Source organism: Dryas octopetala, chromosome 9 (assembly GCF_963921425.1).
Source record: "Dryas octopetala chromosome 9, drDryOcto1.1, whole genome shotgun sequence".
Classification (NCBI taxonomy): Eukaryota; Viridiplantae; Streptophyta; class Magnoliopsida; order Rosales; family Rosaceae; genus Dryas; species Dryas octopetala.
The window spans coordinates 19,706,617-19,720,141 of record NC_141374.1 but is presented as its reverse complement, the minus strand read 5'-3'; the positions used below and the strand labels follow the sequence as shown (position 1 = coordinate 19,720,141).

Here is a 13,525-nt window from a genome sequence, read left to right as displayed (position 1 = left end):
TCTCTCTCTCTCTCTCTCTCAAACCCTCAAGGACCAAGCTTGACAATGGTTGTTCATTAAAACAGCAACATGACCTGCATCAACCAAGAGACTTACACTTTCAACTACATAACCAGGCATTTCTGGAGCACTCTCGCATTTGGGTCTAACCCAAAATTCTTGATTTCCTCTTCATCAGCTTTGTAATTTTCTCTTCTTTTGAAAATTCAACGAAATGGATCAAACCAATTTGGCCTCAAATGCTTGATTTGTCATTTTGGGGCATGACTTAGCTTGGTTCTTGATGTTGGGTCTTTGCGATTTTTCAGTCTTTGTGTAAAAGAATTACAAAAATGAGTAAAATGGGAGGTTGGGGAAAGCATTAATTGGAGGGGATGAAATTGTGCAGTGAGTGACCAAACCTTGTATAGGGAGTATAACCGATTCGGGCTTGTGGGTAAGGAGAAAGAATGTAAGTAAGTTGGCGGCTAGAGGTGGGGAAAAAGGAGGAAGGAAGGAAGGAGATGGGATATAGGGGAAGTTGCTGGCGACTAGGGGTGGGGGAAGTTGGTGGCTGGGGAAGTCGCCGGCGATGAAGAAGTTGGTAGGTTTGGGGTGGGGAGGGAGGAATGGGATGAGTTTTTATTTTTAATTGATTTAAAATTTTAACATATTATATTTTTTAATTGGTGGCTTAATTGTGTTTTTATTGTCCATTTATTGTCCTTATTCCATGTCACACACTGACTTGGCATCTATTTATTGTCCACGTGGCTGGGTGAGTGTCCATGTGGGTGAAAATACCAAAATACCCATGTCACGTCAGTCTTTTTGATGGCTAAAGTGACGGAATAGACGAAAAAATGTTAACTGGGACACAAAAAATAGTTCTAGGTGATAAATTGGAACAAATAAAATTCTGGGTGGTAAAGTGGGAATCAATATAAACTTTGAACGGTAAAAACACAATTAAGCCTAAAATCATCCATCCATCGTATATTTCATATTTATGTGTTTGTTTCGGTGTGCCTACCGGCCACTAATCGCCCTATGGAACTGGAGGCACGAGAGCCTACATGCTTTTCATGATACCGACAATTTTGTCAGCCATTCATTCATCAATTTCATCTCTCCAGATCTAATGCTTACTCTTTTTAGGCCTGGCTTCCTGTCGCCTTGGCCCATTGCCTATCATATCATATCCATCAATTCGTTTCCACTTGGTATGGGACACTTTATAGAGCTGGGCCTGAGTTTGAGCTCAGTGAAGTTTGGGCCAACTATTGTAGGCTCAAGCTCGCTTTGAATTTAGAATCTTGGGCTTCGGGATGTTCAGAAGTGGGTCTAAGGTACTGAGCATTCCTATGGCCCAAAAATCCAAGGGAGCTTGGCAATGAACCTGTAATTCTATTAAAAGATTGGCGAACCAACCCAACCTACACACAGCCTTTCTCTGTATGAGTGCTTCAGCTTTCAGAGTCATCTCCAAACCATTTTTTATTTAAAAGTTCCCAACAGGTTTTGATGAAATACCATCACCACAAGAAATGAATGGTATGTATCACATGGTATGTTATTAAATTGTAAGTTTAGATTACTGATTAAACTAATTTTTATTTTAACAGCCTGAAAACATTACATATTACCCTAAGAATGATCATCCACGGTGGAGTCCTTCTTCTAAGGCGTTAGGAGAAATGTCAATGTCTGTCATCAAATTTTTCCTTTTTTGTATGGATCAAAAGTCTTCATAAAGGCCATTAATGAACCCTAAGGAGGTGTGGTGGGATAAAAGGGTTTCGTTCCAACACAATTTCCAAATTGTATGGTCCAAGAAAACTCCGTTGACAGATGAACTGTGTATAGCATAGAAAACAAATGCATATACTTTATCAAACAGTACAAGAAAGAAAGAGTGTATTTTTTTTTCAAGAAAAAAGATGTATATAATATTGGTATAACACATCGTATAATCTAAATAAAACAATTTTTTTTTTTTGTTGGAGACCGGGGGGGTTGCCAAGTCAAAGAATGATTCGGTTTGTTTTCTTAATTTGTGACAATTAAGTTGGCAAGGGAAGAGGCAAGAGTGAGCAGAGGTACGTACGTACCCTAATATTGATAGTTGAATGTTGATGAAGGTAGGCTGTGGAAAGGCAGTATGGAATTAAGGAAGAGGTGGAATCAACAGAAAGGGTAGAGGTAGAGCTACATGCATTCATGATCTTTTAAGACATGTCTTTATGGCTATACTTGTTTTCTTGCAGACCCTCCAGTCTCACAGCCACAGACAACAACTTACATATAAATAAAGTTGCTTTGTGCTCCACAACCAATAACAACGCCCCATTAATTATCAACCCCTGCTTGTGCTAACTTTCACGAACCCAGTCTTTATGACTCTCTGTGTATTGCCATAGCATCATTCAGGCCTTCATCATCATCACCTTCAAATTAAATTACCCACTTTCATAGCAACTCCTCTCAATCAAACCTAGCTTAATGCCATGTTGTGACAATATCAATTCATCTTCAATTTTTTGATGATGGGATTTTCTGCTTTCCCAAACACTGTTTGACTATTCATTTCTTGATAAAAATCTGCTTTAAAACAAACGATTCTCAGGCTCTTTGACTTTGCAAATTGTGTGTTATATAAAGTTTGTTCCGAATATCAAGGCAAGACCAATCCTAGTTGCCCATTAAGACAAATACAGCTCAAAAGGAAACAGGTTCTTAAAGTCCAACAGCTAGATTAATTGATGGCATTAAGGCAAAAACTGACCCTCAAACTCAGTCTCAGATGAACACAGACAGCGAGAGGGAGAATACATTGATTAATGACGTAATAAGTTGCATGCAGTTAGTCAGCTACGGTCGTATCAATCAAAAAAATTCTTGTCTCCCAAGAAAATGTCCAAGGCATATGCGTAATCTATTACTATCGTAATAGAAGTACGGTACCAAAATTGCAAGTTAGAAGGCCAATTCGATTTGGCAGTTACGAGAGAGGCGCGTGATGTCACATCTTCATTTTCTGTCACTAAAATTGACGAATTTGACAGAACGAGCCTAATTGCTATGGTAATAGAAATATGGTACCAAAATTGTCACAATTAAAAGAATGATTAATTTCAGTTTAGTATCTACCTCAAATTTGCTTTAAATTTCAATTTAGTAACTCGATCATGTTTAAAATCTTACAATATCATATCTCATTTTTCCAATTTGTTGCAATGTTATACCTTCGTCAGTATGATTGTTAAGAGATCTCTTAAATGTTAATATGACATTTACATGACACTTTCACAATGATGACTGAATGTCACGTGGTCTGATAATAGGCTACGTCATGCCACGTGACATAAAAATAATTAAAAATCTAAAAACATGGCACGTAATTTTTAATTTTTTTTCTTTCAATTTTTAGATTTTAAATCATTTTTTATGCCATGTAGCATAATGTGTCATATTATCAGACCATGTAGTATCCAATCAGCATTGTGTGAGTGCACGTAAGTGCTACATCATCATTTAAGAGATCTCTTAACACTCATATTAATAAAAATATAACATTACAACAAATTGGAAAGATAAAGTATGACATTGTAAGATTTTAAACATGAACTACTAAATTGAAATTTGAAACAAACTTGAAGTACTAAATTGAAATGAACAGTTATAAAACATAAGGCAAAGTGACATTTGGCCTAAATTGAATGTTTGAGCTCAAATTCGTGCAGTCTGAGGAAAAGCATGGAGCCCACAAATTGAATTCAAGCCCACTGAGGGTCAACATCTTGGGCCTACTCTCATTACTCTTAAACCCCTGGCCATCTTGGCTCACACACATAGTACCACATAGACAAAACAACACAGAGGCTAACTTGAGAAAAATATATGACATGAGATGAGAGAGTGAGAGACCATTTAAATATGGTTAAATTAATAGCAGAACAAGTCCATGAACAGAAAGTCAATGCCCGAACCATACAATTTTTCTTGCTGGAGCCTGAGAGTGTAGTAGTGACAAGTGAACAGAGATGGTCTGAGAGACAATCCAGCAGGAAAGACACGTATGGTGCGTTCTTGACTCCCTCTTATAAATACTACTCAACTTTCCAAGCTAAAAACACAACAATTAATAATAATAATAACTAACAAAAAACCTGCCCCACCCAGAAAACAAAAAATGTAGTTGGTGTAAATTGTAATGAACCTTGGAAGCAAAAACACCAGCAGTAAATGAAGAGCTTCAGCTCTTGATGAGACGGCATTCAAAATCCCAACTAACTCAAATACTTGCCCCACATTGAATACCACCAGCCCAAAGAGTCTCTGAACATTTCTGATCACCATATTTAAGGATGGTAGAGAAGAAAAACAGTTGTGTAGCAGGACAGAGCAGAAGCAGCAGCAGCAGCAGATTCATTCATGATCAGGAACTGTTACAATTCAAGGCTGCCTTAATTTGCTGGACAGTAGTGCCGATGAGGTTATTAACAGTAATCACCGACTCCAAGTTCAACTTAGCCGATGGCAAGCTGCTCACTTGAATTTGAAATGCCACTGTAAGTAGAGACCCCCCACCAGACCTACCAATGCTTCCTCCATGTCCGCTGTTAGAACAACTTGTTGACGCGCCGTCTCCTTGGTCCCCCCGGCCATCCGGTGAGATTGTGAACCCTGATGGCAGCAGAGGAATGTAAGAAGGGTCCTCACCGCTCATTGCAATGTTGATGGCTGGTAGATCAACAGGGCAGTACACAACAAGTGACCCAGATGAGTCTATGCAGCTCTCCTGGAGTATCAACACGTTGTTCTGGCTAGTGTTGAAAGCCTATACATATTACAATGAATAAGTACTAATTAATTTAAGTCCTAAAAGATGGAGTACAATCCAAAAATTTCCATTTTCAACAATGAAACATAGCAAAAAATGAACTTATTTCACGGTCTTACTCGAAGAACAGATATGCAGTTGCCTGGATGTGAACCATTTGCGATATGGGCAACCTCTTGCACTGCATTTCCATTGGAAAGGACATCCCACTAGAGGAAAAATATAAGAAAACAAAACCAATTTAACAGTTGCTTGTAGCTATTAATCTGATTGATGCAACAGTTACATATTTGAACAGGTATGAGTTTCTTCTCTAACAAGAGTATACCTGAGGCCGAGTTCTTTCATCCTTGAAGAAATTGAAGACATTTTGTGGAGATATTGGGAGCCAAATGGTAGTAGCTGCACTAAGAACCACACCATTGGGCTGACCAGGATCCGTGCTCTTATGGATGGTGACTCGCACTCCAACCTCGTTCATCCCAGAAAGAGTTGTCCATCGATGACCATTCGATGTGCTAATGCTCGTGCAGAAGTTGTTGACCATCCTTTGGGCAAGTTTCATCATGCTTCTCTTGCCTTCGGGAGATGGAATCACTGATTGTTAAGAAAATAAAAATGTTAAGAGCTGGCATATATAGAAAGCTAATAATCATATAACTATGTTGTTGAAGTTACCTCCTTCAAGGTCTCTAGTAGAAGTGCCTGAAACCATTAGACATGCAAATCTTTCACACATCCTCTGAAGAGCAACAAGCCACCGTTCTGCTCCAAATGCTGATCCACTGTGAATAAGATCTCTGTAAAGTCGATGAGCTGGGGTTTTCTCTTCTATTTCCACATGTTCCACCCAGGTAACCTATTGTTTAGCATTTCAGATGAGAAAGTAAGTGAACTTATAACATTCCTTATATGTGGTGGGTGTCACATACAGCGCAAATAGTTTTTGGTTGTCAAGCAAACCTTGGAATATCCATTGGGCATGTCTTGAATTAAGCATCCGGAAGGAAGCCTATGACATCGACATTGATTTGAAAACTGGTTATCTCTAGGAAAATCATAAGAAACATCAACAATTGCCCACAAGCCTTGCTCAATTTGCTGACAATACCGAAGGAAATAGAACTCCCGAGTTGGTACCAATGGTGAAAGCACCTGCAACTCTTTGTACATCTAGATAACATTCTTCAAGTCAGAACTTCAATCATAAATTATAGCATAACATTACACAAAGCAAAGAAAGTATTAAGATTTTTGCCACTTACCAGCTGCAAAGAGCCACTGTGACTACCCAACATGCCAGAAGATATTACTTCAATTGTTCTAGCCATTGACACAATTGTTGGAAATAGCTCCCCAAATTTGTTCTGCACACTCAAAATTGTTAATTGGATATGAATATATATACTGCCTCACAATTCAGGTTTTGGATATTGCAATTTATAAGGTTTGGGATAGAGAGGAGAAGAGAAATTACCGAATCCATAAACATGTCTACTAATGCTAAACCATTCATGATAACCACACCAGAATCTCTTGATGCTTCAATTCTAAGATTGGGATTTTTCAAATGACTATTAGCCCTCGGTAAAATCCTCTCATAGCTTTCAAGATTAAGAACATCCCTGCCATCAGTGGCCGATTTCATCCACAAAGGTTCATTGGTCTGCAAAAGCCTAAGTAACTCTTCCATGGCATTTGCAGCAATATCTGTCATGAGGGACTTATCCATGTCCGAAATACCCGTAGGAGGCTGGAAAGGCAAACTGGCTGTGTAAGATGAGCTCCCTGGAAGAAGATCAAGATCAAGGGAAGGGCCACCCATCCCATGGCCCCCAAAACTTGCCATTGATAACTCCAAAGAAGAAATATGAATAGGTTGAACAGGAGGGAGCTGGGAAATTGGCCTCCCAATGTATTTGGCAGCAATACTAGATACTCTATCTAGCTGCAAACCATCATCACAAGAGAGACACCAACCAAATGAATGAAATGAAGAAATACAAAACACCAAATTAAAAGAGAGTAGTGAGAAAAGTATCAAACTTGACACAATTGAAAGACCAAAGTACCTCTTCTTTCAATTGGGCATTATCCATTCGCAATTTTTGTTCATCAAAATAGGAATCTTCGTTGATCGGAGGGACACCGCAAGAGGGGCAAATCACATTTTTCAGAGCCTCTCTGATTGCAATGTTCTCACATCGGATCTTGTCGTTCTCTGCTCGAAGCGCACAGTTGTCAGCTCTTTCATGTTGGGCCTGGCGTGTTCAAATATAAGAACTCATGCCATGAACATAGACAAAGACAGCTAAAGTGCTTCAAACAAAAGAAACGAAGTGTTCGAAAAGTGTACCTTCATCTGGGTCCTCCGGTTTTGAAACCAAAATTTGATCTGGCGAGGAGCCAAGCCCAACTCTCTGCTCAACTGCAACCTTTGCTTCTCATCTGGGTGAGGGCACTCCTTGAACATTCTTCATTCAAACACAAACAAGAAAATTAACCTCAGAAAGCATATGAAACTTTGGTGTCGCAACCACCCCAACATTACAAAGCCATTTACAAGCAACACAACCACACAAGCATAAAGCCTAACACAAAGAGCACTAAGACAAAAAAAAATGAAGGGATGGGAATTAGCGTCATGCAGAAGATGAAGTTGTTACCCTTCAAGCTTCTGAATCTGGTTCGCGGTGTGGCGATGGTAGCGCTTCTTCCTTCTTTGAGGGTCTGAGGCATCGTGGTCCCCACCAGAGCCACCGCCTCCACTGCCAAACTCCATTTTGGTCTTGCTGATCACTGGCTAGCTCTAACACTTAAGAAGTAAGAAGGAGCTAGAAATAATGGTTTTATAAGCGAACAGCATTACATATATATAAAGAGAAAAAAACAAGAGAGGGACAGACAGCAAGCAAACAAGACAAAGGTTTTGACTTTGTGGGAATGGATTATGGAAAACTCAAAACTGGGTTCTGGGGTCTAAGGAATTGAAATGTGGTGTTTTGCGAAAAAAGGAGAGAAAGAGCATTAGTTATGGAAGCCAAGGACAGGCATTAGCACCAAAATTTCATTTCATTTGGAGCATAAACGGCTGCAAAGATATCAAAGATATCGGCTTGATTTGGGAGAGTGAGTTATGGCACTTGGATGAAATCTTGGAGGCGTAATTAACTAGTAAATACCAGTTAGAGAGAGAGAGAGAGAAGCAGCCACCCTCTCCCACCCCTACTACCCACTAAGCCAGTTTCAGTGTATCTGTAATCTGTTGTGTGTGTAGAGAGAGCAAATTGTAACTGATGAGCTTTAAAAGCATTGCAAGGGTGGAGAGTAGAGAGAGAAAGGAAGAGAAGAATTAAATTCTGACTCAGCCCAGCCCAGCCCAACCCAACCCAACTCTCTTGTACTAATATAGAATCGTACACTCACGGCCAGGTGTGCACCCCCACCCATTGAGCTAGCTTTTATTACCAGACCTCACCTCACAGCCTCACACGGCGGTCGTTGGCAACAACACTGTGTCATTTCCCGGCTAGCTACCTCTCTTTAAAAAGACAAATATACCCTTTCTTCCTCTTTTGGGCTGACTTTCTGCCTACTATTTTCATATTTTCTACCGTATCTTTTTTTTTTTTTTTTACTTTTTTATTAATCTTCATTCTACCTTATTTCTTGATTGTAACGTACAAGTGTTTTCTCACAGATTACGAAGTATGTCCAAAAGTCAAACATGGTACCCAGGGCAGCAATCCTGTGACTCGCAACCCAAAATCACCTGCTATTTCCAGTTTTCCACAATAAAATTGTTTTTATTAAATAATATTTCTAGTCGAGCTTGTTTTTAGCTCTTCACTTCTTGACTTATTTCCTTCCAAATGGGTTGGTCAAATTTTGGTCAAAGCTTTTGATTCTCTGTATTTTGTAACGTTATTCCAATTCAATGAAGATTTGTGGACATAATTAACTCAATGAACATGGTTCGAATTTTGGTAATTAAAGGATAATTCAAAAGTTTGGCAAAAAAAAAAGGATAATTCAAAAGGGAAAGATATTTTCTGTATGATCAACGGCCAAATTTTATCTGAATAGTTTGACTTTTTGGGTCCCATTATATGAGTTTGAATCAAGTGGGGACACTGCGGTTAGCAAAAAACAGCGTGGGAGACCATCCAGTGAGATCTTGGATACACAAAATTCAAGTCCCTTGTCCTCTTTGTTTTCATCTTCTTTCCAATTTTGATCTTCAAGTCTAAGCCTCTGATTTTGTTATTTTCTTTTTATAAACTCCTAGATAAAGAATTTCCTAGATTGAAATTTTTATGGTAGAAAGAAATACAACAAATACCTTACCTCATTATAATTAAAGCCTATATCTGACCTGATTGTACGTATTTAATTGTTTGTTTCTTTATTTTACAGTGTGAAACAGATATAGAAGCATGCCATTTGCTAATTAACTCCACATCCCACAGGCGACAGCTAGCTAGATTGGTCAAATTATCAACTAAGTTGGCCTTTACTTTTTCTTTTTCTTTTTTGTAAGTTTTGATTTTTACCCAGATAAAGTCAAAATAATACATAACAACTGACATTTTGTGCAATAAGAACACCATTAATGAACTAATTAAACCTTAACCCAGGACTTTGGTGTAGGACTAAATGTTGTTAAGCATTAAAACTACAAATCTATATATAAAAAATGATCATAGATATTACTTGGGCGGGAAGGGAACCCTTGAACTCATAGGTAGAATTAATAAAAGGATAATCATATGCTTATATATATACTACTCTCTCTTTTTGGGACTATGCTAACACAAAAATATTCCCCATCAGTATGATTCAAGAAATTATTAGGTGGAGTCGGTTGATACTTTCCCTTTACGCAAACCGGTTAGAAAAATAGATCAAACACATCCTAGCAGTACATTCAGGCAATATGGCACTGTGCTAATTGGGACTAAGATAGCTGAATGTATATGGCGTTATAAATTAAGATTTCTTAAGAAAAAAACACCCTATATGGATGATCATTAGCTAGTTAGGGAAGATCATCTTGCGATGGAAAACAAGGCAAACAACCATAATTGGGAAGATCATGAAAGTGATTGGATTTGATTCTTAGAAAACCCCAAATTAAGTACGTATATATTGGTGTGGGGGCATTGGATCACAGGAGGCTTTCGAGTGCTCTTCACAATTATCAGTTATATTACAAAAGTTTGTTATTTTGCTTCAATATATTTACCCCTCAATTGTTGAACTGTTTAAGTCCTTAACATCAAGGCTAAAGTAAAACATTTAGAAAATCTGATGTTTCTTTGCTTTTCACGTCATTTCTTGCTATTTCAAAATTAGATTTATAAAGGTATTGACAGTACCCCTTCAATCTTAGTTTGTATTTTGGTTACATTTTCCTCCACTGTAAACATTTTTTGTGTTTTTTCTTTACCTAATTCATGCATGCACTTTGCTTGGTTTTCATGAACTGGAGGTCGTTTTACAAACATTAATTACACGCAAAAAGTTAATTCTTTCATATTGATTACATATAAAAGCTCAAAGGTGTGGCAATCGATATATGAACAATATATGAACGGTAGTTATGCATGTCTTGTGAAACTTGTATGCTACGTTAATTGAGATTCTTGAGATAGGGAATTAATTTTGTCATACAAAGGCTACAGGTTCAATTAACGAGTGTTAATTTTAGAATCAAAGGCTAAATTAAGAACCTGTTGTTAATACGTGTAGGATGTAGCAATAGGTAGCATGTTAAAAAGTTCCATGGAATTTTGGGTGTCCTCAGTCCTCACCATATATGCATTATGAATAACATATGCATTAAAGTACCAATTAAGCTATAGATAGGTAGCTTGCAACCCTTGACGATCAAGTAGTTAATCATACAATTAAGCCTCCTTGTTTTCATTATAAGGTCTCTCAATGAATAATGAATATGCTTCACTACTTAAAGAAGGCCATTTGAACACCTTTCTCATTTAGTGGATCAATTACACCCATCGAAAGATTTAATTTTGTTGGTGAATTTAATTTAGTTGATATATCCATAAATTACAATACGTAATTGAATATGATTGTTCATAATACAACCCTATTAAATATTTTTTAACCATACCAACATAAATAAAGCTATAATTCAATTAGCTAGATTATGTATATAAATAACCAACAAGATACAAGCGCATGCAGGCCCGACTTTTATTTTTTAAATGTTGTGGCATGCATTTTCAATGGCATATATTTGGCAACATATATAACAAGTCATCCCTCTTGCAGTTGAATGCCAAATAATTGGATTGTTTAACCGTCAAAATTAAAGCTAAGGAGACTGGAAACCAAAAATTGAAGGAGAATTTACTCTATTTTGTAGCTTATTTAATGATTTTTTTTCCATTACAATTGTACTTGAGCACACTCTCTAGGTACCAAACCATGTATATATTTACGTTCTTATATAAATATATTATACATATTTTGTCAGTGATCCCATGCATGTAATACTAAAAGGTACTGTTGACTAATTTTCAGCCTTTTTAATACTAGCGCCCATGCATGTATGCATTATTATATATCCTTTGTCAGTGATCAATTACACTGATACTGATAATTAATAGAAGGCATGATTGGGAGATTAAATACATGAAAAATTTATGAAATTTATTAAGAAGATGGCTTCAAGCTGAAAGATTCAATATATTGTCTTATGGTCTTCGGTTGATTAAAAAACAGGGGGATAAATTAATTTCTAATTGAATTTAAATGTCCTAAATATTTGTTAATACACGAAATAATTCTACAATAAATACATATAAATAGAGAGCAGTTTTGCTCACCTCTTTTAACTCAGGTGTATGCTCACCTCCCATCTAAAATGCTGCCATGTGTTTAAAAAATTAACCATGATGAGTTAATCTATTGTATTTAATTATTTATAATATTATAATGATGAGAGAGAAAAATAATTTGACAACTCTTTTTTACTTTTATCCTTATCTTTTATTACTCAACTTTTTTTTTACTTTTTTATTACCTATTAATTTTTATTTTCTCTTTTATTTAATTATTTCTAATAATTTTTGCTTCTTTTGTTTTTTTGCTCTTCTCCAGTACGCCTCTAGTATCTAAAAAACCACATGCATTTAATAATTTTTGCTTTTTTTTTGTTTGCTCTTTTCTAGTATGCCTCCAGTACCCAAAAAACCACATCCAATTTTTTTGGGTCTTCTCATGTATACACATTTTATCTACTTTTTTAATTAATTAAAAAAAATAATCCAACAACACATTTTTTTTTTGCCTAAGAATTCTTCTTTCTTGTCTCATACATGACCTTTTCAGATCAAACAAATTCTTAGGTCAATTCAAGGTGTTGCAGCATTTGAAGATAGAAGAATAGTTGCAATGACATAATTTTTTTTTTTTTAACTCATGTAACTTTTTTATTGGATTTTCTATGTATGTAAATGAGTTGTTTTAGATTTTTGTTTGGCCAACATTTTAGATTAAACTTTGCAAATGAGTTTTTTGTTCGAATTGCAAATGTGTTGTTAGAATATTTTTATTTTTTAATTAATTAAAAAAATAGATAAATGTGTATACATGAGAAGACCCAAAAAAATGGATGTGATTTTTTGAATACTAGAGGCGTACTGGAGAAGAGCAAAAAAACAAAAGAAGTAAAAATTATTAGAAATAATTAAATAAAAGAGAAAAGAGAAATTAATTAACGGGTGATAAAAAAAAGTTGAGTAATAAAAGAGAAGGATAAAATAAGAAAGTAGTTGTCAAATTATTTTTCTCTCTCATCATTATAACATCATAAATAATTAAATATAATAGTTAACTCATGGTTATTTTTTTAAACACGTGGCAGTATTTTAGATAGGAGGTGAGCATACACCTGAGTTAAAGGAGGTGAGCAAAACTGCTCTCCATATGAATATGTTTTGAATCTTTACATTAATTTCGAGGAATTTACTTTTTATTATTAGAGTATAAATCGATTTTTCATGCTTAAATATGTGTAAATCTTACATAGATAAATAAAATGAGACATAAATAAGTTGGCAATTACACTAAAAAAAAATTATAATGGTAGAAAATTTGTATTTAATTTCACATATGTATGATCAGTGATGAGTCACTGATGAGCAGTTGGCCACCCGCACGAATAGGATGGATAAAGATTATTGAATTGCATTAAATGAGAGATGTGAAATACAAGCGCATGCAAATGCAATTATATATATATAATATCAAGTGTGAAGGTAACTTAATTAGGTAGCTTACTAGGTGAGCTAGCTATATACCTATATGCCTATATATATATAGATAGGTAGGTAGCTGTCGTTAAAACTTAACGTTGGGAATTTGGGAAGGGATAAAAAGTATTAAGTAAAGAAAATGGTTGTTACCTTTTCAAGCGGTAGGACGTAGTAGCTAGGCTCTGTAACTCTGTCACTGTGACTGAGAGTAGTAATAATTAACGGAAGACAGGAGTTTTCCAAGTTAAGAACCCCAACCACAAGGAATCATAGATTGGGATTTGGGCCATGGACCCATTGGCCCATTCGCTCGTTCTGGATAGTAGATAGGGAGGAGGACACAATTCAGACATTATACACGTAGCATTTTTATTAGGGATTAATGTCATTTTGCTCCCCAGACTATTACACATGTATC

General features: G+C 36.2%; 1 protein-coding gene across 1 annotated transcript; it reads right to left on the bottom strand.

Moving 5' to 3' along the window:
- Positions 1–3,909: 3,909 nt before the first annotated feature.
- Positions 3,910–7,978, bottom strand: LOC147275429 (homeobox-leucine zipper protein HDG12-like). The gene is made up of 10 exons (XM_086257106.1): positions 7,489–7,978; positions 7,179–7,296; positions 6,895–7,083; positions 6,300–6,770; positions 6,088–6,189; positions 5,786–5,995; positions 5,501–5,681; positions 5,151–5,419; positions 4,942–5,031; positions 3,910–4,819 (listed from the first exon to the last, which is right to left on the bottom strand). The coding sequence occupies exons 1-10, from the start codon at positions 7,602–7,604 to the stop codon at positions 4,418–4,420; spliced, it is 2,148 nt and encodes a 715-aa protein (XP_086113232.1). The 5' UTR covers positions 7,605–7,978; the 3' UTR covers positions 3,910–4,417.
- Positions 7,979–13,525: the final 5,547 nt, after the last annotated feature.

Coding starts and splice junctions, on each gene's coding strand:
- LOC147275429 (XM_086257106.1), bottom strand. CDS start 7,604: ATGGAGTTTGGCAGTGGAGGCGGTGGCTCTGGTGGGGACCACGATGCC. Junction 7,084..7,178: donor ACCGGAGGACCCAGATGAAG/GTACACTTTTCG, acceptor TGAACACGCCAG/GCCCAACATGAAAGAGCTGA. Junction 6,771..6,894: donor ATGCCCAATTGAAAGAAGAG/GTACTTTGGTCT, acceptor GATGGTTTGCAG/CTAGATAGAGTATCTAGTAT.